Source organism: Rhinoderma darwinii, chromosome 4 (genome assembly GCF_050947455.1).
Source record: "Rhinoderma darwinii isolate aRhiDar2 chromosome 4, aRhiDar2.hap1, whole genome shotgun sequence".
Lineage (NCBI taxonomy): Eukaryota > Metazoa > Chordata > Amphibia > Anura > Rhinodermatidae > Rhinoderma > Rhinoderma darwinii.
Window position 1 is genome coordinate 19,025,154 of NC_134690.1, and position 27,526 is coordinate 19,052,679.

The 27,526-nt window shown below is 44.0% G+C and overlaps 1 protein-coding gene and 1 long non-coding RNA gene across 3 annotated transcripts in view; one reads left to right on the forward strand and one right to left on the reverse strand.

Moving 5' to 3' along the window:
* Window positions 1-1,012: 1,012 nt before the first annotated feature.
* Window positions 1,013-27,526, forward strand: part of LOC142759055 (uncharacterized) — a 72,546-nt gene continuing 46,032 nt past the window's right edge. Inside the window, exons 1-5 of one of the 2 annotated variants that reach the window (XR_012883051.1) lie at window positions 1,016-1,700; window positions 4,205-4,301; window positions 5,297-5,438; window positions 5,619-5,728; window positions 6,451-9,678. This is a non-coding gene — a long non-coding RNA (uncharacterized LOC142759055). Of the gene's footprint in view, window positions 1,701-4,204; window positions 4,302-5,296; window positions 5,439-5,618; window positions 5,729-6,450; window positions 9,679-27,526 lie in introns of those variants that run through there. The other variant, XR_012883052.1, reaches the window with a different exon arrangement.
* On the reverse strand, window positions 8,388-25,479 carry CTSB (cathepsin B). Its single transcript, XM_075860886.1, has 10 exons — window positions 25,406-25,479; window positions 19,150-19,291; window positions 16,720-16,805; window positions 14,599-14,713; window positions 14,397-14,515; window positions 13,825-13,910; window positions 13,264-13,410; window positions 11,542-11,658; window positions 11,262-11,390; window positions 8,388-9,824 (listed from the first exon to the last, which is right to left on the reverse strand). Exons 2-10 carry the CDS (start codon window positions 19,273-19,275, stop codon window positions 9,748-9,750), a joined length of 1,002 nt encoding a protein of 333 aa, XP_075717001.1. The 5' UTR covers window positions 19,276-19,291; window positions 25,406-25,479; the 3' UTR covers window positions 8,388-9,747.

The window sequence follows — 27,526 nt, forward strand, 5'->3', positions numbered from 1 at the left end:
ACTCCCTGCATGTCCTATATTGGTTCGTTTTTCACGCACCTATCGCCCATTGAACTCAATGGGTGCGTGAAAATCACGCACCGCACACGGATGCACATGTGCGGTGCGTGATTTACGCATCAATTCAATTGAAAAAAAAGATGTGCTTTGCGAGTGCGTGAATAACACCTGAACCTCGCAAGCACAACGGACCAGATTCACGCGCGTGAATCTGATACGTTCGTGTGAATGTAGCCTAACTGGTTTGACTAAAGATGGCGGCAGTCATATAACAGGTTAATAATAGGTGATTGAGAAGCAAAAGTTATAAAGTATTACAGCAACATTTCATCACCATGTCCGTCAGTGCGAGGAACGGCTCTTATATTCTTTCTTTTTTTTTTTTACTTTATTAACAACATGATGGATCAAGTGAAGATTATCCCCCTAGGACATAAACTGTGTCCCCCGTCTATATTTGTGGTGATAATTTATTTATTGCAACAAAGGACATTCTTTAAGGCACAGATGACACTGGTTTTTGTCGCTGGGATTGCGTCGAATTCAGCGCAAAAAAAGTCTGAAATTACCTCCTATTGATTTCAATGGAGTGTTTTTTCCCCCAGGCGGCTTGTAGCCACTCGCAGGAAAAAAAGGCGGCATGTCCTTTCTTGCTGTGGTTCAACCTCTATCTTTCCATTGAAATCCATTGGAGGCAGAAAAAGCGTTTTTCGCTACGTTATTTTTGCCCGCATGGCCGCGGGCGGAAAAAAAAAATGCAGCGAAAGCCGCGGCAAAAAAAAATCGGAGGCAGGTCAAAATGTGCCTCGTATATTGAGGCCGTTTTTTTTGCCTGCAAAATACTTCGTGTGAACTAGGCCTAAGACAGATTGATAAATCTCCCCCATTAATTGCAATGTTTTGTTGCTCATAAATTAAAATGGATGGACATTTTGAGAAGACACTTCAGCCTGTTATAGCTGGTACAACTAAATCCGATGTCATTGAATTCTCGAAACAGCGCTATTTACTTGCGAAAACTACCGTCAACCTCTGCGTTGGATCGCTCTTCGCCAATGTTTTGATGGATATTCTTGGAAGTGTGTTTACAGGGACCGTGCGTCATCATGGGGATCCATCAGAAAGGGCTCTTACTTTCTTTGAAATGTCGCACATCTCTCTGAAAAAGTGGCTACACGTGGTAGCACAAACCCCACAATACTCCATCTAACTGAAATAAAACATGACAACAGTTTCTTCGGATAAAAATGGCCACGGTGTTTATTAAGGGTAACCTAAGATAAAATAATTAGAAGAGAATAACCATAAATAATCGAATAAATAATAAAATATTAATATTTTGACCAAAAAAACCAAGTCCGCCCAGCATTAGCTGGGTGACAAACCCCTCTAACGAACAACGTGACGTGAAGGAATTAAAAACAATAGGGAGGGTGGGCGACGGTCCAATCTTCAAAACTGGCTGCTTGACCACGGCGAACTGCTCCTTTTATGTCCAATTTTCCCGCCTTTATGATTTTATCAGCGACCAATCAGCTGGCCTTCACCAAATCTGCCTGGAGATAGAATCTGCCAGAACCTGCTCATGCAACTGCACAGCTGACCTAGGTCCAATCAGCTGGGACCATCTCAAAACTGCCCAGAGACAGAAACATCTGGAAATCACCACCAGCACAACTTACCCGGGGGACACCAGGATGGTAAGTACCATTCTAATATTAAATAACAAATGGAGAAAAGAGGGAAAGGGGGGAAAGAAAAAACATACCAAGCAAAAAACACATTTTATTAATACCTTATGGGGGCCGTGCGACCATGTGTCCCCCAGGCAATAGCCCGGGGGGCCCCTGACATTAGGGCTGGTTCACATCAGCGTTCGCTTTCCGTTCAGGGTTTCCGTCGGAGGTTTCCGTCGGGTGAACCCCCTCAACGGAAAGTCAAATGGAAACCTTAGCTTCCGTTTGCATCACCATTGATATAAGCGAACGCTGATGTGAACCGGCCCTTACTAACCTCTGGTGGAAACCTCTGAAAAACAAGCTGCGCACCTGACCGGAATATCTGAACGCGCCGTAGTTGCCGTTTTTAACTTTTATCATCAAATCATCAATCACAATTAATGGGGGAGATTTATCAATATGTCTTATAGGAAGGAAGAATGTCCTTTGTTGCCCATAACAACCAATCAGAGCTCAGGTTTCATTTTACCTCAGGTCATTAATATATGAAAGCTGTGGGGTTGCTATGGACAACAAAGGACATTCTTACTATAAGACAGCCCATAAATCTCCCCCAATGTCACCGAAGAAGCAGCGGGACATAATCTTCACTTGTTCAATCAGGGGGACATAAACTTCACTCGATCCAACATAACAACATCTCATAGAGACAGGCGGCCATTTTATAAATCACCTAGAGAAAGTGAATACAGGCAGTGGAGTAGTAGTTTATCATTATTACAGTATTAGTCCTAGTCCATCGCAAAGAGGGGCACATTTATTTCCTTTTAAGCCACACCTCAAATCCCGCCCACACATATCCGGTTCAGCCCTCACAGTATTATGCTCCCATAGTGCCTCCCACACAGTATAATGCCAAATAGATGCCCCCATAGAGTATAATTCCCACATTGCTGCCCCCATACAGTATAATGCCCCCATAGCTGATGGTTCCCTGCTTCTGCATTGGGTTCAACTGTATCTGCGTCCTGAGGACACAGATACAGTTGACACTGGGAGTCCGGGGCTTACCACCGGCCACCCAGGACAGCGGGACACCGTCCGAAATCTGGGACTGTCCCGCTGAATCTGGGACAGTTGGGAAGTGTGTGTGGTGGTCACTTAGCTGACTCCATGTTTAGTTGTCAGCATTACACAGGACTAATGTCTGGGCTATACCATTCTACCGTGGCAGGCCTTATGTCCTGTAAGAAATGTATATGAGCAGGATTTGTATTACACGTACACTCCTCAATAATAAAATTGCAACAACAAGAAAGAAAAATTTTTGAATTGTGGAAATCCCAGGATGTATTGACAGGATAATGATATGTTAATGATATGCAAATGATTAAAAAATGGAAACAAAATATTCCAAACATCTTGATTTATTCAGAATGGAGTATGAGCGCCACGCGCAGAAATCCACGCACCTACACACCTTGTTATCAATGAGGTTATTAACGGTTGTCTGAGGAATGTTATGCCGCGCTTTATGCACTTGGGCACGCAAATCATCGAGATTGGCTGCTGGCAGCTCCCTTTGCAATTGCCGACCAATGACGTCCCAGATGTGCTCGATAGGAGACAAGTCCGGAGACGCTGCAGGCCATGGTGACACGTTTAGGCCACGCAGGCTGCTCACAGTAGCACGAGCAACATGCGGCCTGGCGTTGTCCTGTTGAATAACGGCTTCTGGGACACTTTGGAGAAATGGCTGTACCACTGGTTCCACGACCAAATCAATGTAACGCCGAGCTGTTAGTATACCTGAAATGAAGACTAGAGGGGTCCAGCTACTGTACATTATGCCACCCCACACTATAATCCCGGGAGTAGGACCGGTGTGACGTTCCCTTGTGAAGGCCTTTTCATGGCATTGGCCACGTGGTCTCCAGACCAATCTCCGGCTATTAAAACTGGACGTTTTGCTGAAGAGGATAGACCTCCATTGCAGTCTGTCCCTCTCAGTTTGCGACAAGTGGCGATAACTGTCACGTCGATCAACAGGAGGGATCGCACAATCATCCCGCACCACGCGATCCGATTTCTGAGGTTTCATGTGGCTAAAAAACTTTGCTTTCAATCTGACTTTTATGCCTCCCACATGCCACCGTTTGGGGCTCGGTACTTGAAGATTTGATCATTCGCAGATCTTAGCGACACCTGCTGCTTCCTCGATTCCATAATCTTGGTGTTGCAATTTCAATGTTGAGGAGTGTAGATTAGAAAACTGTATGATTTCCTATTCTACAAATAAATTTTAAAAAACTGGACGACCCCTTTAACTTTTTGACAAGATTTGATACCTCCTATTGCTGCTTTCTTTGTTGTTATTTTTGATGTTATAATAGTTACTTTTCAGTTTGTTTGCACTATTTAATCGTCAGTTTTATATGTATTATGTTGATTGGTTTAAGGAAACTTAACAGAAGCACTTTATCATTTCAACTTGATATTATTTATGTTGTCTGTTTGTTGTACAGGATTAGAACAACAGTGCCACAATTGTCTGCAGGTTGCATGTGGTATTGCAGCACTGCCCCATTCACAACTATAGAACTGAGCTGCAATACCAAACAGGTTTGACACTAATTCTATTTTTTTTTTAAATCCTGTACAACCCCTTTAACTTTCCACAGTCCATTTTTGTTTTATATGAGGTTTTACTTTAGAATTGCATTAAATGTACATATTTGACCAAAAGATTAAACTAAATGACTCTTATAATAATATTCTTATTATATAAATTATACAAAAAAAATTAAGTGAAAATACAATGAGAAAAACCCTCCATGAAAAATGATTGGCACGTGGAGGTTCTATATGGGTAATACAATTCTATGAGTAGAGTAGGGCCCTGCCAAAAGAGTCTACCTTGTCGTGGTGGCAGGCTTCAAAATCTTTTGGCCAACACAAAAGCAAAAAGGACTGTATCACTCAAAGAGTGTGATATGTTGCAAGACGGGAACCAGTAATGGGGGGGGGGGGGTAGAGGTCCCAGACTCTTTTGCTGTAGGAGGTTCTTAATTTCCTTTTGATTATAACTAGAAACACCACCAAAATATATTACTACTTTGAACACGAAAACACCATGAAAATGGCACCAAAAGTGCCACACATTTAACGCAGACAGGAATTTTGGTACAGGGGTCTGGTGTGGGATCTGATAAATGTAGGGGTGTGGGTCTGATTATTTAAGGGGTTTGGTCTGGAGTCTAAGAAATTTAGGACGTCTGGTCTGAGGTATGATAAATGTAGGGGTCTGGTTCTGAATATTTTAAGAGCCTGGTGTAGGGCCTCATTATTTAAAGGGTCTGGTCTGGGGTCTGATTATTTAAGGGGTTTGGTCTGGGGTCTGACAAATTTAGGCGGTCTGGTCTGAGGTCTGGTAAATGTAGGTGTCTGGTCTGGGGTCTGAAAAATGTAGGTGGTCTAGGGTTTCATTATTTAAGGGGTCTCGTCTTGGGTCTGAAATAATTTAAGAGTCTGTTCTGGGGTCTAATTAATTTAGGGGGTTTGCTCTGAGATCTGATAAATTTAAGGATTTGGGGGTCTGAATTTATTTATGTTGACAGATGCTGGGGATGGCTGCAAAATGCGAGGAGCCAAAGATTTCTGGCCAGGAAACTCTGCAGTGGTCAGGGGAAGTCATGGAGATCTGGGTGAGATGGAGAACAAAATGAAAGAGAACATCTACAATCCAAGAAGAGGTCTCCTGTAAGTCACTGGATTTATCAGTTGTGTCCATTATAAGAATTTCTTGTAAATAATGTGTAAAAAGGCCTTTGGGCAAGGGTCGTTCTGCTTTAAAAGTAAGGAATGTGTGTGCCTGGTGTTATTGTGGGGAGGCTGGGAGTTAGGTTAAATCAAATCCTATCTCTTATCTTTTCTCCCTAGAAGAACTGGAAGAAATATTTCCCTCCCACTCGCCCTTTTTTAATCATTGCTCTACAACTGTTTGTTGAACTATTACCTCTATAACGACTCATGTACAGTTGCAAGAAAAAGTAAGTGAACCATTTGGAATTACCTGGATTTCTGCATTGATTACTAATGTGGTCAAATTGTTTTCTAAGACACAATTATAGTTAAACACAATCTAACTAAACTAATCACACAGAAACCGTTGTAAACATCCACAGTGCAGGGATAAAATGTAACTAATAACCCGTAGATCCCCCGTTAGATGCAATCACCTCCACCAATCATTTCCTGTAGCTATAAATAAGCCTTGCACAACATGGTGACATTTTGGACCATTCCTACGTGCAAATGTTTTTCAGTTCATGAATATTTTTGGGATGACTTGCGTGCACGATCCTCTTCAGGTCATGCCACAGCATCTCCATAGGGTCAATGTCAGGACTCGGACTTGGCCATTCCAAAACCCAAATTTTATTTTTCAACCATTCTTTAGTGGATTTCCTTGTGCGTTTTGGGTCATTGTCTTGTTGCATCACCCAACATCTCTTCAGATTGAGCTCATGGGCTGCTGCCCTTACATTCTCCTGTACAATGTTTTCACACACCTTAGAATTCAGTATTCTCGCAACGATTGCTAGACGTCCAGACCATGAGACAGCAAGGCAGCCCCAAACCATGATGTTCCATCCGCCATGCCTCACAGTTGGCACAAGGTTTTGGTGTAGTGTTTAGTGTTATTTTTCCTTCAAACATAGCGTTGTGCATTTGTGCTAAAAAGTTCCACTTTTGTCTCATCTGTCCATAGAACCTTTACCCACAAGCATTGTGGAACATCCAGGCGGTCCCTGGCAAACTTGAGACTGGACGCAATGTATATTTTGGACAGCAGCCACTTCCTTCAGGGTATCCTTCCACCAGGTTTTTTATGATAGTGGACACATGAAGGTTTTTGCAGTTTGTAGAGTCTTCAGTAGTTCTTTTGCAGTTACCCTTGGCTTCTTTCTTACATCTTTCAGGATTGACCGATGTGCTCTTTTGCAGACCTCAACAGGATGCCCGATCCTAGAGGGAGTAGCAATAGTCTTGAATTTTTTCCATTTGTAGACAATTTGTCTAATCGTGGATTGACATACACCCAGGTCTTTAGCAACGTTTTTTTTAGCCTTTTTTTGTCCTCATGTATCCCTAGAACAGGTCTTCTGAAAGTGGTTTGCCTCAAGGCATGGTTCACACTAACCAATTTTTTTTTTTTTTTTTTTTTAGAAGAACAAATTTGTCAGTAACCAGGCTTAGCCTGCCTTATTTAATGGGCAAAACCCTTTTCCGTAGCTTCAGCTTGGACACCTAGTTTTTAAGTGTCGGCATATATGGACAGTGACATCAGGGGATCCTCCAGGAGAGGAATCCCTGGCAACGTTCTGGCTGGGGATTCCACTCCTGGAGGGGGGCCTGTGTGGCACTATCTACAGTAAGCAATGCATGGCACTATCTACTGTGGGCAGTGTAGGGCACAATCTACTGTGGGCAGTGTGGGGCACAATCTACAACGGGTGCTGAGTGTGGCACTATCTATGCTGGTTTTAACGCCACCAGTAGTGGTCAGCACATTACCTAGCCCTAGTGATAAAGTGAGACCTCATCTGCCTGTAAACAGCCAGATAACCAGAGACATACCAAGCACCGTAGTAGTCAGCCATACTAGTGCAGACATTTTTGTTCGTTTATTGTACGCAGAAATTCTGGGAAGGCCACTCTCACCAGATAAGCCACACCCTTATGAGACACCCACTAAAGCAGCTACACCCCAAGTGTCCCTGGAAGAAATTTCAAAAGTTGGCAACTATGCAAGCAGACTGGACGGAGGCTACTGCATACACCAGTGTATGTGGGGATTTTTTTTATAACGGTTCAGTCCCCATATACACAGGTGTATGCAGGACTGTACTGGAGAGCGCCACCCGAGTGGTCTGCCCCCCGGGAAAATGGCCCTTAAAGTACATGGCCAATCGGCCCCTGCATCAGCTTGATTATGGTGCTACACATTGGGGCAATACCATTGAAATGCATTACCGCTATATTAAAGGTCTAGGTCACAAGGTCCCAACTACAGTCTAGTACACGATTCCTGGGGCTGATTTTAGGGTCTGTATTTCAGCTGCAGTACACAAACCTCCCACGGTTCTACTGAATTGGATCATTATTGAGCGCTATGGTGCCCTTAGGTCAGGTTCAGTAGAACAACAATGGTTGGGGGCTTGCTGCTTTTACACAGCCGCCTAGAAACAGCCCAAGAATAAAAACGGCAGGTACATAATCCTTAGTGACACTACGTAATAAAGTCACATTTATGGGACTCAAGATTCCTACCATATACAGAGAAAGGCCACGTAGGGCTGGGTCAGGCAGGTTTGGGCTTTTCCCTCCCTTTTTCAAGAAAAGTGGAAGTACAAGCCTCACGCAGAAGGTCATGTGCACTTTCGGCTCGTAATTTGTGTAGAACCATATCAGTGTCTCAATCAACGATACGACCATTTCACGTCATATATAGTACACTGGAGGGGGGGGGGGGGGTGACTTTTTGTTTTGTTTTTGACCCAGACTCTATACTAGACCTTGATAACACCGAAACAGTAAACCAGGAGGGCAATCATCCATTTTGATGCCCTTTCTGCTTTTTTTTTTTTAGGGTTAACTCTTTACACATACCACACTGGAGCTAATAGAATAAACTTTTCAGCCATATTAAAAAGGAAGACAAGGCATTTTATTGGCAAACAAAAACAAAGTTACATTTTTTTTTTTTATGGATAAAAGCCCAGCTGAAATAGTGATTTATAATATTGTGCAACCCCGCTCAGAATTAAAAACAACCCACGTTCAACAGGCGGCCATAATACAAGGCTTAGGAACGGAAACGACACAATATAAAAAAAATATGTCAGTCGCTTGGATATTTAAATTCCATGGGTAAATATTTTTTAATACCATGATCCATTTGGGCAACTGTAAAACTGAAATAGGAAAAAAAAACAAAAACGACATGAACAGACGGGCCTCATGGCTAAAGAAGAGCAGATCAAAAGCAGCGCAGTTTGCTTTCTGGTCTGCTGCAATCTGGTTATTTGCTATGAGAAATGCCTCAGTTTTTATTTAAACTTTTAGGCCCAGAAAGTTGGAAGTTTATCAAATAAAAGTGCAAATTAAATTAAAAACCCATTTAGCAGCATTTGATATATTTTTCTAAAGATACATTTTTAAGTATGGGCTTTATGATTCAACACTTAGGAAATAAATTGACCTTCTGGCCCAGAGTAACCTAGCGGGTAGTCCATTTTCCAAAATGAAATCAACTTCAATTGGTTGCTATGGGCAACAAACTCACTTGAAGTAAATGTCCAATTTGAACACAGTCATTTTGAGGTCCAAAACTCTGTGCTGATCTATCTAACTTTAGAGGTCAGAGCTCCATTTTGTGATACAGAGCTCCAAAACCCAGTATAGACAGTTAGATAATAAAATTCTGGCTGCCTATGGTCACCACTAGGGGGAGCTTAATGCATACTATAGAGCTCAATGTATAAACAGTATGCACTAAGCTCCCCCTAGTGTTTGCTGAAGGTATTTAAAATGTGGCTATATGCAGGAAATTTGAAGTTCCGTATCAAAGACGGTTGATTAAATATATTAAACTTTCATAGAATTTAACAGTGTTAAAAACAAAATGTTTACAGGTGAACGTTCACTTTAGGTTTCAGATTATTTTGGTAAATAAGGCCCAAATACGTGTCGTCAAATCACACCAATTATAAAATCTCACACCAATATCTAATTTGATTCTCTTGTCCATGGCTTCATACGACAACACAATTCCCAGACAACGGAAGTCTGATTATGGTACCAATCCCGACATGATGGTTAGATCCAGATACCTTCCAACTACAACCAGTCCAGTCACTTCCATGTTCGGTTTAAAATCCATTCAGTAAAATAAAAGGTAATAAAAATGGACCAGAAGTAAAAAAAAAAATAAAAATCAATTTGTCACTAAAAATTTGTTGACATAAGCCTGTAGCTAGTGTTCATGCAGGATATCGATTGGGCATTAATTTTTTGGAACTCCTGCAACAATTTCAGACTCTATCCCGCAATGGTCCTCTCCACGAAGAATCTTGAAGAAACCTGTAACGAAAAATATAAAATAAGGGATAAGTGGCAAAATGGGTTATTTAGAATTAGAAAAAAAATAAAATCACTGCTTTCTTCCAAAAACGGCACCACACCCGTTTACAGGTCGTTTAAGGTATTACAGCTTAGTACAATGGAGCGGAACAAACAACCCATGGACAAATGTAATGGTTTTGTTTTTTTAATACTTTTCGTACCCTTTAAAAAAGGGATGGTTTGGTTTAGGGAGCCCTCTCTCATCAGTGGGGGTGCCATTAAATGCTTCATTGCCCTATGAAATCAATGGGATGTCCATTTTTTGGTGCTATTTTTTTTTTACACAAACTGCGCCAAAAAAAACCCCTCCCATTGAATTCAATGTGAGGCGGAGGAGTTTTGTTTTTTTCAGGAAAAAGTAGCTTCTTGCCTCTTCAGCTGTTTCCATCTTGAACATCAATAGGAAGCAGAGAAAGCGGTTTTCGCAGCTTTTTTTCCCCGCGGATATCAATAACTGCGGCTGAAAAATGCAGCAAGTGTTCTGCCGGCAGGTCAAAATCTGCCTCAAAGTTCCTTTCAAAGTACAACAGTACAGAAGTCAAGGGGTTCTATGTTCTAGTCAGACCACCATTGGATCACTGATGGTCATGGACCTCTACAGTAGGCAGGTGTCTGGGCACAGCACACAATATGAACTTTTGAGATAATTCTCAGTTAGAGGGGGTCCCCTGTTTCAGGACCCTCATCTATTAGCCAGAGAAGAGAGCAGTTACAAATGGCATCCTTCACCCTGGACAGAAATAATGGGTAAACACCTTGGGCCATGGAAACATTTTAAAAGAGAACCCATTATTAGCACACAAAGCAAAAACAGAGGAGTCAAGGAATATAGCAGATCCAGGTGCATGGAGCCTCCAGGGCGGCACAGGAAACCCTTAGGCTATGTTCACACACACACACGTCTGGACTGAAAACTACAAGGCTAAGTTCATGAGGAAACGGCCCAGCTTTTTTGCAAACGTTTTCAGAGCGGTTTTGGGACCGGTGGCATGAATGGGCCCCATGTTTGATGGAAAACACTTAATAATCCATTCGATGCAGAGAGTGATGGTATATCACTGGGATATGTAACAGCATTCTGATTGGTGGGGGTCTGACGGCTAGGACCGTTATTGATCCTGAGAACAAGAGGCAACAGTGCTGGCTTAGCGCTATGGCCCTTTCACTCTGAATCGACTGAAGTCCCAGAGGTTGGATCCCTATTCATGCCATTGCATTCAATTATGGGAATACCCCTTTATAGAGTCTCGTTCCTTTTTGTACAAGTAACTGAGTCCCATGCAGTAGTAGGATGCAGCTGACTGGTGAGTTTGGGGCCCTACCTCAGTATTACCTGTATGAAGCGTATTACTAGCTATTTAGGTGCAAAAACCAAACAAAGACAAATCATCGTACCCTTATCACCCCAGTCACTATTCCAGGAGTTGGCGCAGAGCCAGTATGGAGTGCCATCCTCAACACCCCATCCCAGGATTTTAATAGCGTGACCTCCGAGCTCCTCACCGGTGACGTGGCGGTACACTCCTACAGAAGAATACAGGGTCAATAATGGGCACAGTAACGAGGACATGGGGGGGGGGGTCACATGTTTTAAAGGAAACATAAAACACATACATTTATTGGAATCTCTTTATATTCCATTATTAAACATATTCCAGAGGCCTCAAACACCCACCTGACTTGTATGTGGGGAAGTCCTCATACACCAAGAAAGCGCCCTCTACTGGGCCATTCTTGTAGATCTCCGCCATGATCTTTTCTTGGCTGCTTGGGACCCCGTAGGAATCTGAACCTAAAAAAGGTAAAAGTAATTTTTAAAAAAAATACTCTTCTAGGAAAAGGGGTGTCACAATCAAGGCAGGCTCCAGGTTTGGGGGAGCCCTTGAGCAACAGAGCCTTCGTGGGCCCCTTTGCGGTGCAACTCACTTGCCCTCTTTATGCCCCATATAGAAGTTAGGCCTCCTTTGTGCCCCTATGTATTAGTTAGGCCCCTTAATGCCCTATAGAGAAACATTAGACCTCCTTTGCACAATATAAAAAAAAATATTTGCCTTATCCGTTCCCATGACTAGCTAATAGGTCCTGTCACCTGTCTTTCTGGACCCAGCGCAGATATCCCTTGCGTCCATGAGATGGGGCAGGGAGCCAATGGTGCTCTGCTCCGCATTAGTAAGCGATGCTTACCGATGCAGCTTGGCACCTGGGCCCACAGAAGGACCCTTCAGTCCTCTGGTGGGCTGGTCCATCGCTGCGCCCACAACCATATTATAGCTTAACATATATCTCCCTCTCTTAGTTTTATGCACAGCATCTGTAGATGGGGGGGGGGGGGGATAATCGTCCAAGTACAGACATTTTTGATCAAAGGCAATTTTTTGGTTGGTGGGGAATGTGAATTTTAAATTTTTTCCTCAATTTGTATTTATTTTCTACTGTATCTTTATTTACATCTTGGACACAGTACCGGAGAGCAGATTAGCAGGGAAGACATTATCTGTGCGTTCCCTGCTGTCCCCATATAAAGATCACTGATAAGTCCATTACATCAGTTACCAGTGATCTATATAGACCGGCATGACCGAGGTGGTGTTCGCTGCATCCTTCAAAGCCCCTCTGCACAGGGAATCCCTGTGACATCATTTCTGACATCACAGGCTGCCCTAACAACCACACGAATGCCGAAACAGCATTTGGGAACACAGATTAACAGGAGTGCCATGTTTACTATTACAGGGAACTGAAATCTGTTAAATTTCACACCCAAAAAAATACAGGATCCGGCAGTTAGTATGGCCAATGCCGTGGCGAAGGCACTGCCCGCTCCTGCACAAAGTCAGTAGGTAAGTTAGAGAGGACCAGTCCCATAGTCAATTTATCTGGTGTAGGTGGAAAGAGGGTTACAATGCAAGTTAGGCCAGAAAATAAGTTAAAGGGATTATCCAGGTTTAGAAAAACATATCTGCTTTCCAACATCGTCCAAACTGTCCACAGGTTGCGTGTGGTACTGCAACTCCACACCATTCACTTCAATGAAGCCAAGCAGCAATATCAGACAGTCCATGGACTGGCGTAGTGCAGTTTCTGGAAGAAAGCAGCCATGTTTTCCTGGTCCCGAGGGCCCCCTTTTAGAACTCAGACGCTGAATAAAGTTGCAGCATGCCGCAGCTATGTGCAATGGAAACTCTCGGTGCAATGTACCATGTTTGCAAGACAAATCATTTTGATCGGCGCAGATATAGGCGATTGTTAAAGGGAAAGTACTGCAATATCCCAAAACCTATTGGTCAGATTGGGAGCACAATGACCAGTATATGCCCTGCTTAATACAGTAACAGTCTCCTAATATACCAATAAGCCCTATGTACTTCTAATCTTCGACTACAAAGAGTCCACTCACCAAAGTGCTTGTCTTTACTGTAGTCGGGACCGTAGCCATCCTCACACTTCTTCTCACATCGTGGAGTCTCACCTTCCTCCCCCTTACATGCTGGACGGGAGCCATTGACATGGTGCTCACAAGGGGGGATGGAGTATGGTCTGCAGCCTGCGCAGGAACAAAATTTCAATTACATACCAGAAGAGGGAGCTGTAACTGTACAGTCACCATTAGGTTGGCTTCACAATACTAGTCCATTTCGGTGCCTGCAAACCCCAGCCAGAAGGCGGGTCCAATGACCCGAACTAACAGCATCACAGGGTTCTACGATGCTGTTAGTTTGGCTTATTAGATCCGGGGGTCGGGCATGGGTTTACGGCTGTAATAGACACAAGAATGTGACCTTAGACTGGGCTCTCACATGCCGGATTTGCCAGTTTGATAAAACAGCATGTGAGAACCCAGGCGTAACGCTCAAATCTAGCGGAGTTGACTATTTTTTCAGTGGAATTAGGCTTTAAATCTAACTCTGCTACATCTTCTATAGTAAAAAAAAAATTCACAGCCACATGACCTACTCACCAATGTGCGAATCATACAGGCCCCCAGATACAAGACCCTTCTCAGTCCAGTATTTCCATGCGCCCGATGGGTATCCTCCATTACAACTGGAAAAGGTTTACAAACGTTGTCAAAAATAAAATGCAGTAACGCAACCAGATATCTCAGCTATCCCCCCCCCCCCACCCACAAACTGGTCAAGTGAGAACTGGAAAACCTTCATAGGGGTAGAGTCACATGGTAGCGTGCTGTGCGGTCAGACGTTTCAGACCATTGAGAGGACAGATCAGTAAATACATCAGGCTGCGGTCTTATTTTGCTTCCTTAGGTCAGATACATTTGTTTTTGTAGTTTGGGAGTTATAATGTGACTCAAAGGGCAAGGTCTGTACAAAAAGTGGCCATACGAAACAGACTTCAGGCTGGATTAACACAGCATTTGCCAAGAATTTAGTGCCCATTGGGGAAATGTCATTGAGGACATTTTTGCACCTGAGTATGTCGCCATCGGTGTGACGTGAAAGTATGCAGATGGGATTGATTTCCAGACTCGAAAACAGTCTGATAAATGCCCCAGGGTAGAGGTCTACTCACCCCATCCCACACTCAATGCCGCAACAAGAGAGAAGATCTTCTGCAGACACTTCCACATTCAGCTTTTCATTAGAGTGCACACAGACACGGTCAGAAATGGCCTCCACTGCCCCAAACGCCTAGGACAGACATAGCTGGTTAGAAATGGCGAGAGGAAACATCTTTGTTTGTTTGACTTCTCAAACAAACACTTCCTACTCACCCAGCAGGATCCACAGGACCCTTGGTCCCTAACCTCCTTGATAGTAGGACAGTTTGGCCAAGCTTCCCGGGAGTCAAAGTTGTCCGGAAGAACCATTTGATCAGAAAAGGAATACCTGTAAATTAATGATAATAGTTATAGGCGGAGTGTAGTAACTGAACTTGCCCAGCTACGGCAAGAGGTTTATCTCCTGCCCTGAGTAAACCATACAAGGTCCCTTGTGATCCACTATTGTGTCCATGCCACTAAAGCCATGTCATGAAATTGTGTGGGGGGGGGAATAAAACATTGACTGTCAATAAATGTAGTGGCATTCAAAGCAAAGACAAAAATTAGGCCCCTTTCAGCAGCTGCTTGACATCACCACAAGCCTGACCGCCAGTGACAGGAAGTCCAGCGCCTCCACCACATTTCGTGACTTGAGATTTTTCACTTCTGTTTGCCAATATTGCACCAATGGAGCCATCACTGGGGAAGTTCTCAAAACCCACTGAAATGGGCACTTGCCCTAGGGGAGGATGGCCCTTATTTCATCATAGGAACTGCATGGGCTGTCTAGGATACATACACCCTCGCATAAATGGTAATCTATTTCCAGCAAGAGGAAAACTGAAAGCCAGATGAACGGGTGAGTTGGCCATTTACACACATTTTGGTAAGCTCGTGTGTCTATGGTGGTGGCCCAATGGAAGGATTGGACAGTTTTGAATTTTATCGATTGAACCGGATAAAATTCAATTAGTCAAAGGAAAGGCAAAAAATTTGCCCCAAACACAGGGATGTTTTTTCTATTGTCTTGAAAAATTTTTTTAATGGCAAATTATTTTTTTTAGGACTTTTCCTACAAAAAAAAAAAAAAAAAAAAAAAATAGAAATAGAAAAAAGATGCTGCGCCAGAGGTTAGCTGGAAGTTGATTGTGAAATATTATATGCACTACAAATAGTGATATTTTTTTTTCTCTTTTTTTTGGAGTCAGTGGCTTTTTTTGCAATTGCAGCGTAGGGTTGGATTGGCGTATTTATTCACCCAGTTAGAAGTCTTTGGGAGAAGAAAGTCTTTGTTTTTGCCCGATCCAAAAAACAAACGCATGTGTGTAGCATTTTTTTGTCATTTTCCCAGAACGAGTCATGCGTGCCAAAGAGGAATCTTTGAACCTCATGATATGCAATGTGAAAAACGCCAGTACTAAAGCCAACTATTTTGAAAACTGCAAAAAAAAAAACAAAAACATTCATACATGATTTAAAGAGTAAAAAAAAAAAACAAAAAAAAAACAAAAAAAAAAACTAGCTTTTGTGGATGTATTTTTATTTTTTTTAAACAAATAGGTGGTTGAAGGAAAAAACAAAAGCCTCTTTGTAGATAAATCTGGTCACCAAAGACCAGTTCCCCACTACTTATTGCTGGAGATTGAACCCCCCCCCCCCCCCTCTAGCCAGAGAGGGCACATTTTTATCTATTAAGGAGGCGTTACAGTGTAGAGCTTTATTTTTTAATGGGCCAGTCAAATATTTAAACTACGTGATCATGTTCTCCCCCAATTTTAGTCTTGGAAGAAACATGTAACAAGATTCTCCATGCCTCATTAGTTCTTGTTGCCCTTTTTTTTCCCAGCATTGTCATTTTAGATGTGGGCATCACATTTGCTTTCCAACAAGCCATTAGCACTGTGCCATTCACTAGGGAATGTGAATATTTTACAAACCAGTGCAGAGAAATAAGTGAACTTAGCTCTGTGAGGACTCTTAGGTGAAGTCCATCATGTGTGCTGTGGTGTTTACATCAGGCACTGATCAGTTCTCAAAATGTAAAAATGCATTTCCAATAATTCAGCGCAATGCGTAAAATAGCAGGGCTCTCTCGACTGGCTTTGCAGCTGTTACAAACTACAACAACCAGCATGCCCCAACAGCCTGTGGCTGCCAGGGCATGGTGGAAGTCAGTCTTACAACAGATGGAGATCCGGTGTGGAGACCCCTGCATTATGGAATCTCAGTTCTGTGTTCATAGACACGAGTAACAGTTAATGGACTAGAGAACAGCAACAAGCCGAAGTGTGAAAGCTGAGGAGGGGACACAATGTAACAAACCTGGACTATATTGCAGAATCTACGTCATACCTGATCGGCAGCTTATTTCCTCCAAGTATTGTTCCGCAGAGTCTCTTTACATAACCAATGTCACCACTTGGAAAATTATGTCCGGCCTGAAAGAAAAGGAGGGATGAAGACAAAACTCCACTTTGCAGCAGTGCTGTGTACCATTTACTAAGCAGGTGCGAATGGACATTTTCTAACAATTTCATTTTAGAACTAGGGTGTCATCGCCCACCAGCTGCTTTCAAATTTTCAATGAACCCATCCCCCACTGACTACAAATAACTCACTGTAGGCGAATGGGTTTCCAATTACCGACTACAATAATGTCAGGGTCTGTATTCAGCAGGGGGCGGGGGGGCTTGTACCGTACATAAAATAGTTTGACCAATTAACATTTTATCCAGTTCTTCTACACAGTGGAAACGAGGAAGCATTCCCCTAAAAAGTGACTTGCAAATACAAAAAGTCCTTGAGTTAGGGCCTGTTCACATTAGCGTATGGTTCCCGTTCATCTGTTCCATCAGAGAAACCAATGAACGGCAAGCCGAACGAAAACTATAGCTTCCGTTCACATTTCCATTGATTTCAATGGTCGTGATTCCGTTGCAGTTTGTTTCGGTTTCTTAAAGTTTCTGTTTTTTTTACAAAAACTTTACGGAACAGAAACCAGCTGCAATGGAAGCATTACCATAGAAATGAATGGAAAAGCAAACAGAAGCTATAGTTCCCAATTAGCTTTCCGTTCATCGATTCCTCCAATGGAAAGGTTGAACAGCACCGACGAACCAAAGGCGGATGTGAAGCGGCCCTAATCCTGTTCGGACAGGACGTAAAACCGTTCCTTTAGTGAACCCATTGTGGGCTGACCAAGCTTCATAGACTAAAAACTGCAAGTCTTTCTAGAAGCAGCAATATGGGAGGGGGATGGGCAGGGGTAACCAGCCTGATGTGTGCTGCTGAGTAGTCTGGAAAAGCCATTTGCCAATCCTTGTGGGAGCAGGAATATAAGGGGGTCACCCAGATTTCCCATAAATAGATATAGGATACAGATAGGAAACCATCTTCAAATGAAAGAGGATGTCCCATTAGGATAACCAGTCTATATGGGCATTATAGAGTGGGGTCCACTGCTCAGAACCCCTCAGGGCAGAGTGTAGCTCCTGCTCTGGAGGGCTCTGCGTGACCATGTACCGCATGCTTGCGCATTCATTTTAATGGGCACCAGGTAAGTGCACATTCCTCCTGCAGTACCTACCACAGATTGCCGGTAGGTCCTTAAAGGGGTTGTTCAGACTGAGAAACCCCTTTAAAGTATTTTCCGTTTCTTTTTTTGGTAAATAGGCTCAATCATTGAATATCGAAAAGTTGCAACTTTCTTATATACATTGTTTCAATTCCTCACCATTTAAGATCTCCGATTGCTGAACAAATGGAAACGTTCTAGTTTACAGCCAGAAACTGAAAACCACTTGATGTGCAGCTGATAAATAGCTCTTTTAAAAGGAAACCCGTCAGCCGTTTCGAGGTCTGCTGACAGGGTGACATAGGGGAGGGGGAAAGGGCATTTTAAGCATCTTTTTTCTCAGTTATGGAAGCTGCATGCCTGAGAAAAGGAGGTTTAGGCTATGTTCACACGGGGTATTTTGCAGAGTTTTTTTGACGCGGAAACCGCGTCGCAAAACTCGGCAAAAACGGCTCGAGAACGCCTCCCATTGATTTCAATGGGAGTCGTCGGCGTCTTTTTCCCACGAGCAGTAAAACTGCCTCGCGGGAAAAAGCAGCGACATGCCCTATCTTCGGGCGCTTCCGCCAGGAGAAAGGGTATTTCTCGCTGTTTTATGCCCGCGGCGCTCAATGGCCGCGGGCGAAAAACGGCACGATAATCGCCGCAAAAATCGGCGTGCAGGTAGAGGAATATCTGCCTCAAAGATCCAAACGGAATTTTGAGGCAGATATTCCTCCCCCAAAATACTCCGTGTGAACATAGCCTTAAATTCCCTCTGGGCGATGATTACAAATACCACTGAGGCGGGACTTGATATGCAAGAGTCCTGCACGAAGCAAGCCCCGCCCCTGTGCTTTGACCGCTATACTAATTTGCTGTAGTTAGCCAATGGGGTGGAGCTAGCTTCTCTGCCTCTGATGCGGACCAATCAGGGTAGTTCACACCCTGTTGGCAAACTACAGCAAATTAGCATAGAAGGGGCCAACACAACAGTGGGTCATATCTCTGGAACAGGGGGGGTCCAGGAAAAAAAGAAAATCTGCACTGCAATCAGGGAGACCGCGCTATTCAGGTCAGCAAATCAGTTCAACTTATATGAGCCGGTGACTGGTCCTCTGTAAAATGCTCTCCCCCTCCCCTATATAACCTGGTCAGCAGGTTTAAGATTATATAGACCCAATAGATATCACCCCCACAACCCACCTCCTTCAGAGCCCCTCACTCACCTTCCATGTAGTATTTAACTTATTAATATAATTGACCATGTCACTAGATAGAGGCTTGAAATATGGGACATTTCGGGAGCTGGCAAAAGAGGCCAAAACACAGAAGAGAGCCAGCGACTGCCACATTGTTGCAGAATTTCTCCTGTGGAAAGAGAAAATGTATCAGATGAGTTTAGAAACTGGAAAAATTAAAGAAAAAAAAACGTTTAAAGGAACAGTACAGATCAATGCAACCTATTATCCACGTTATCAGCCATTTCAGGCAGAGGAGAGTGACTTTAGTGTTCTTCTAGGGCGAGAGACTGAGCGCAGAATCCTCCCTGCCCCTCCTCCGATCACTATGTCACATCTCCAAGGACACGTACATCCATATAAGATGTTCATCACGGCATCCATACTGCAGAGACGGCAATTAATGGCGCTAGAGGACAACCTCCTGCCACACGCCCCATTAGGCCAAGGCCACACAGACTTTTTGTAGCGCTACTGATTGATTTTAACTCTTGAGTGGCAGCTGCAGTCCAAAGAAAGAAATTGAGCTGCATGCAATCTTGTGGCAGCTGCAGGCCACTCAAGAGTTAAAAATCAATCAGTTGTGCTACAAAAAGTCTAGGCGTAGCCCTGGATAACGCATGAAGGTTATGGAAAAGCCGGAGGTAGCGTGGGCACATATGGGTTCTGTATGACAGCAATACAGCCATGTACATGAGCCTTAGGGGACACGCATGATCATAAAAATAAAAAATAATAATAATAATTATATATATATATATATATATTTTATTTTTATTTTTAAAACTCCTGTTACAGAATTTGACTGACCCCAATATTTCCACTAAATTTGCCCTCGTCTATTAACAGACCAAGACGGAACTAAAGAAAGATCTAATCCTCTACGTTCCTGTAATGTCTCTAGGTGTTTTTTTCTGTATTTTTTCACCATCAGTGCCAGTTCTAGATCAGAACATCACACACGTAGGTCAATGACACTGTGCCAAGAAGTAAGTACACCCTAAACAGGTGCATACGCCAGATAAAAGGGAAGGTCATGAAATCAGGCGTTACTGATACTACTCAGGACTACCATATCCGGATGAGGTTTTGGAGTTGTTTTGGGGACTAAGAAGGGACTATCCCAACTATCGGGACTAAGTTTCTTTCATAAGTAAAAGTTTATATTCAAGGAAACCGCAGCTCAGGCGCGGCCAGGTGTAGTGGTCCGGACGAGCGTCTGTTGTATAAACAGTAACCAGATATTACATCTGACCAGTCACCAGTATCACATGGTCAGAATCCCGTACACCTGAAATCCTGCCGGTATGGGATCTCATAAAATCAGCGACAGTGAGGCAAAGGATTACCGACACTTACATATTGAGAAACTGCACAAATGACCCTAAAACAGTCCTGAAATTGGAACATCAGAAATATGTGTACCCCATAAGGGCAAACGGTCATTGTCCTTTATGTCCATCAATCTGTGTCTTGTGCCCCTAGATACATTTGGAGGGAAGGTGGAGGAAGGCTTAAAAAAAATTAAAAAATTCTCCTTCAGCGGTGACCTAATTATTTTGAAACAGAGAGGGATCATACTCTTATTTGGCCCTAATTGTATGTTCACACGGCAGCCTCCGATACGCCTGAAATTACAGTGCTGTTTTCAGGCGAAAACAGCTCCTGAATTTCAGCCGTAATGGCAAGTGCAGGCGTTTTTCGCAGCGTCCATTACGGACGTAATTGGAGCTGTTTTTCTATGGAGTCCATGGAAACCGGCTCCAATTACGTCCCAAGAAGTGACATGCACTTCTTTGACGCGGGCGTCTTTTGTATGCGCCCTCTTTTGACAGCGGCGCGTAAAAAAAAAAAAAAAGACAGTCTGCACAGTACATCGTAAAACCCATTCAAATGAATGGGCAGATGTGTGCCGACGCTTTGGAGCTGTATTTTCGGGCGTAATTCCAGGCGTAAAATGCCTGAATTACATCCGTAAATAGGGCATGTGAACATACCCTTAGTCCTCTGTGGACCCACTAAGAATATGGGCCTAATTCAGGTCTAGGCATGTCAGGGAAATGAAGGGCATTGCGTTGGGAATCAGATTTGCACATAGACTATTGAACGTCACCCCCCCCTATTTGTCTGAGCCCCTGACAGCTGTGCCACCTGCACTGCCCTGATGGCAGCCTGGAATTGGAACAGAATACAGATTACCATTTATGGCAGCTTGTATTCTGCATAAATCTGCATTTCCACTACCATATTTACGATCTGTGTGAAATCTGTATAGTTTAATTAGGAATCACATCAGATTCCTTGGCTAGTTACCTCTAACGGGATTTCATCTAATTTTTTAGCTCGCAGATATGGCCATATACATGAAACCTAAGGCTCATTTCAGATGGCCAGAATATGGCTACATTTTAGGGTCTGTATTATGGCCTCAACTCCCAGACCCTACAAAGATTCTGTACTTCTATAGGGATCTAAATGAGGTAAAGGTGTTGCTGCCATAGTATGTACCCTAAAATGCATCTGTACGTCAGCTGTCTGTAATAAACCTAAGGCACAGCGGGCACAGCGCCATCCAACAAGCCCATGGCTGCTGATCGGCTGTAGGGAGGTCACTGTATATACAATGCATTACTGACCTCTCCAGCTCATATGGGAAGTGATTCTCAGCAGTAGATTATAGAATTACAACATAAGAATTTTCCTACAGTCAAGAACAGTTTCAACAAAACTTATTGTGATAGCAAAATTTACAGAAACAGAATCCGAAACAGCGCGACTCCTACCTCTGGGTGGCGTCTGATATTGCAAAGAAGCCCAATTCAAGTGAACAAAGCTGTGCTGCAATACCACACACAGCCCAAGGGTGGCGCTGTTTTGAAAGAAAGAAAGCAGCCATGTTTCTTTAAAATCTAAGAACTGGTCCCATCGGGTCTACAACACATTCCAGCTGACTACCCAGTCTGAAAAACGGCAGCTTCACGTCAGGACAAGCCCCGGATCATAAGGTATTCCATGCGCAGAGCGAGAAACGTCCACATCAAGATACAGCATTTATTACAAGGAAACTTTTTACTGAGCATTATGAAACTCAAAGTTTTTCTATAGTGTAATAAGAATTTCAGTGCATAAGAAACTTCACAAAAAAAAAAAAGTAATTCTTCACTGTATAATACCATGTGTCTTTTTAGGTCAAATTTTGTGACAATTTCTTAATATCTTTATAACAGTCAGAGCTGTATTTTCTGATACAAAGCTCCAAATCCCCTTCACAGACAGAGCCAAATGATATAATTCTGCCCTACCTGCAGTCACCACTAGAGGGAGCTAACTGCATACTGTTTTTTTTTTTTTCTATGTATAACTAGTATGCAGTAGGCTCTTTGGCTCCCTCTAATGGTGACTTCAGGCAGCCTGATCATCCTTTTAAAAAAGAACCTGTCAGCAGTTTTAGGTTATGGTTATGCTGCACGCCACAGTTTTGAGGGCTAAAAGCTACTGACAGGTTCCCTTTAAAGGAATATTCCAGTGAATTATTTTTTATATGGCCCCAGTTTAGAAAGTGCACCCAGTAAAAGGTAAGGTTGGGCAGGTCATACCCATATCGGGGCGCTTTACTGAACTATCTCCTCCATTCAATTCACCGGATGTCTATGCAGGGGATTTGGCGCTCTATCAGTAAGCTCAGAGCCCTATTATACATATTAAGTTAATTGGAAAGAAATATAGACTTCTAGGGATTTTCTACCTTCTGGCAACAGATGACCTATCCACCGGATAGGTCATCAGTACATGATCTGTGGCAGTCCGACACCCGGGCCCCGCACAGATCAGCTGGTCCGGTGCCTCCGTGCACCAGACGTACATGGCGGAAGCAGACATCTCCAGGCACGGAATAGCGGCCAAGCTGCAGTACTGTTTAAGTGAATAGGAGCAGTTCTGCATCATGGCCGCTATTCAATGAGCCAACTGCTTCCGGGCTCCGTACATAGCATTATGGGCCACGACATCCCGCAGGCCACCGGAGCAGCTTATCGTGCGGGGTCCGGGTGTCAGACCTGCACTGATTACATACTAGTGGCCTATCCAGTGGAAAGGTCATCAGTTGTCAGAAGGTGGACAGCCTCTAAGTGTAAACAAAAGAATGAAATGGTGTTTACTTTGTACCTTTAAATCTGATCTTAGGATATATTGCTTGTAAGAAGTGCCAATTACCACATTATTTACAAACTGGATAGACCCAATAGTACGGGGCTGGCGGGGGGGTTCCTAATCCCAGCAGCTGCTCTTCTGGCACATTCAGCATGAGACTGGTGCTGTTTATGGCAGCCTGTCTCCCCATTCAAGCCGAGTTCACACGGGGTGGATACGCTGCGTAAAGTTACACAGCGTATCCACCCTGTGCACCAGGGGAATTCCGGCCAAAAAAAAAAAAAAAAAAAAAACACACCAAACTATGGTGCAGTTTTTCACCCTTAATATCCGCAGCGGAAAACTGCAGCATTTAGCCACCTGGCTAGCACGCCGGCCTCCTAGGGTGACGTTTCATCCCAGGAGACCATTGTAACCAATGCGGTCACATGGGATGAAACGTCAGAGGGAGGCCGCGCTGGAGGGAGGAACACAAGACTTCTGGATAGGATTTTTATTTTTCTAAATTGCTTTTTTTTTGGTGGCGGAATCGCTGCGAATTCTGCCGCGAGAAAGCGCAAATGCTATTTGTTGCAGGTTTTACCTTCACATTGAATTCAATTGGGAAAACCCACAATAAAATAAGCAGCATTTACGCAAATACAATGGACATGCTGCGGAATAAAGTTCTGCACCCATGTCAATTTGGGCGTTTATTCTGCTCCATATTTACTTAGTGTGTGGATGAGATTTGTTCTCTCATCCACTTGGCTGCTATTGAATTATAGTGCGGATTTTCCACAACTAATTCTGTTGCGGAAAATGTGCAGTATTTGTGCAATGTGTGAACGGACCCTTAGAGAGCGAAACTGCGCCTTGTATTCTATACAACTGAAAGCACAAATATCCCCTCACACCTGAAGCTTCACCAGTGACACATTACAGGCTGCAGGACTCAGAGGGAGCCTATAGATCTACACAGAGTAAAGTGGCTACATATGGGTTGTGTCGGTTACATATATGGTTCACTTATTACACTACACAAGCGTCCTGGGAGTCCCTCCAATGTCTGATTATTACCCAGTATAAATAACGGAGAAGATTACAAGATAGTTTGGGAATCTGGTCTGAATCCAGTTATCCGTCATACTGGTCAAGAGCAGGTCCCCTCCAGCTGATGCCTATAAAAACCCAACATCACAGCAACTTAACGGTTAATCCCACAGATATTGACACCATTATTGAGAATGTAAGAAAATCCCCATAGGTTTCGATCTTTACAGCACTCAAAAGCCTGGACTCAGTTACTGCCCAGATTAGTCCAAAAGGACACGGCCATGATAAAGCAGCGCAGAGGGGCAGCCATATTGTATACAAGGGCAGGGCACAAGCATGTGACTGGAATCAGGATACAGAACTATATACAGGCAGTATATGATCACAGGAATTATTCCATAGGTCGTAGCGACTGCCAGGAAGAACAATGACGTCAGGAGAACCGGGGAAATCCACACAGCCCTAACTGTGTACACCAAATTACCCTCCAACAGCACAATGCAATGAATCCTCAACCAGAAACCTACATGGCTAGCTCCCTGATCTCAGATACAGAAATTACACTGAAGTCCCCTCTAACTGCACAACACTAGCACTCCACAATTAGATACTTAGCCTCTGCCTTAGAGGAACCACAAGTCCCAGCTCACCTCCCTAGCACTTGTAGTCCCACCAGCTAGAGCTACACCCAGCACATGTGCTACAATGACACTGCTCCCCCATCCACTCCTGAGACAGACCGGAAGGGAGTTGTTACATTGTATCCAATAATAAATAATAAACAATAAACAAACACTTGATACTTTGTGAATCTTTCCCTAAAGGAGGTGAAACAAAAGGTTTCCACAGAGCAGAAAGAATAGTCTGCAGCCCCTCTAATGACTGTAATCCAGGGACCCTGTAAACAGTGGAGCACGCATGCGCGGTGACTACCACACTATGAGGACTATAAATATAGAAACATTTGTTACATTGTATCCACTGAGCTCACAGCCTGGAGTAATATACAAGAATATGAGGGGATACAATGTAGCAGAGCCGACAGGAGCTGATCACTTACCCAGCGCAGCAGACACAGAGGAGCAGGGGATATGCAGGGAGGGAGTAGCCTCCTCCTTATTATATAAGCTGCTCTGTACCGCCCTGTATACCCGCCTGACTCCTCATATGACTGCTGATCACCCACTGCCCGCCCACAACAGGGCACACATCGCAGATTGGGGTGCAGATCAGCATGTGATGCCAGGGGGCATAGTAATGATGTCAGTGCATGTGTGTGGGTTATACATTTTACAAAAGAGGTGTCCACATTGGCTGTCCCCTGTTCTGCAGCCTCTTCCCTCAATGATGAGTAGGTTACCCATTTGGGGTATATTCACACAGTGCAGTTTTGTTGCAGTATTTGAAGCCACAACCAGCAGTGGATTAAAAAAAAAAAAAAAGAGGAGAAATAGTATCTTTCCTATGTACTTCCACTCCCTTTACGTTCCACTGATGATTGTGGCTTCAAAAACGGCAATAAAAAGTTTCACCGAAACTGCACTGTGTGAATAAGACCTTAATTGCTGTGAAAACCGCATGCGTTTTACCACAAAGCGGTTTTTGGTCCTGCGGTTAGTACAGGTGAAGCGCATTGAAGCCATGTGTTTCACCTGTAACAATCGCATGGCTAAAAACCGCAACACAAAACTGCGATTCGCGGTAAAAAGGAATGCAGTCTTTACCATGCGTTTTTCAGAGCCTTTAAGAAGCGCATGAAAAGCTGTAGTAAAAACGCGATGAAAACGCTCCGTGGAATTTCAGCCTAAGGGCTCATGCGCACGTTTCCATTTTGCGGATCCTAGTGGTCTCCGTGTGCTGTCCGTTTTCTTTTTGTGGACTCATATACAAGAATGGATTAGATGGACCGCAAATACGGACAAGAATAGGACCTATTGTATAATTTTCGGAGCGGATACATGTATCCGCCCAAAAAAACGGATGTGTACGTGACCCCATAGAAATAAATGGTTCAATTTAGGCCTCATTCACACGACAGGGTCGAGTGACGGCCGATAAAAACGGCCGTTTTTCCCGGCCGGTTTGCATCCGTTTTGCATCCGTTCCGATTCCGTTCAGGGCCGTGTTGCCGTTTTTAACGGCCGATTTTTACCCGTTTTGCATCCGTATTTTCATTTAAATTTGTTGCCACACACAGCCCTCTGTAGATAATGCCACAGCCCCCCTGGTAGGTAATGCCACCCAGCCCCCTGGTAGGTAATGCCACCCAGCCCCCTGCAGGTAATACCACCCAGCCCCCTGCAGGTAATGCCACCCAGCCCCCTGCAGGTAATGCCACCCAGCCCCCTGCAGGTAATGCCACCCAGCCCCCTGCAGGTAATGCCACCCAGCCCCCTATATGTAATGCCACCCAGCCCTCTGCAGGCAATGCCACCCAGCCCTCTGCAGGTAATGCCACCCAGCCCCCAGCAGGTAATGCCACCCAGCCCCCTAAATGTAATGCCACCCAGCCCTCTGCAGGTAATGCTACCCAGCCCTCTGCAGGTAATGCCACCCAAACCCCGGCAGGTAATGCCACCTAGCCCTCTGCAGGTAATGCCACCCAGCCCCCTGTATGTAATGCCACCCTGCCCCCTGTATTTAATGCCACCCAGCTCCCTGTATGTAATGCCACCAAGTCCCCTGTAGGTAATGCCACACAGCCCCCTGTAGGTTGCACCCATCCCCCCCTTCCAGGAGAAGTCACTGACTTCAATGTCCATATATGGACAGTGTAGTCACTGACTTCTCCTGGAGAGGAATTCCCTGCCACAGGTCGGGAATTCCGCTTCAGAAGTGAGTGACGTCACTGTGTCCATATATGGAACGTTTGGTCACTCACTTCTTCTGTAGTGGAATCCCCGGCCATAGAGTCGGGGATTCCGCTTCAGAAGTGAGTGACGTCACTGTATCCATATATGGACAGTGTAGTCACGCACTTCTCCTGTAGCGGAATCCCCAATCCCCTGCCGGGGATTGGGGATTCCGACTCCTACAGGGAGTAAAAAAGACCCTCCTCCTCCTCACATGCACTCTGCACTGTGAGGAGGAGGAGGAGAGAGAGCGCGAGCGACGGAATATATGGCCATCACTCGGGACACATTTCGGTGATGGCCGTGTATTACCCGGCCCCATAGACTTC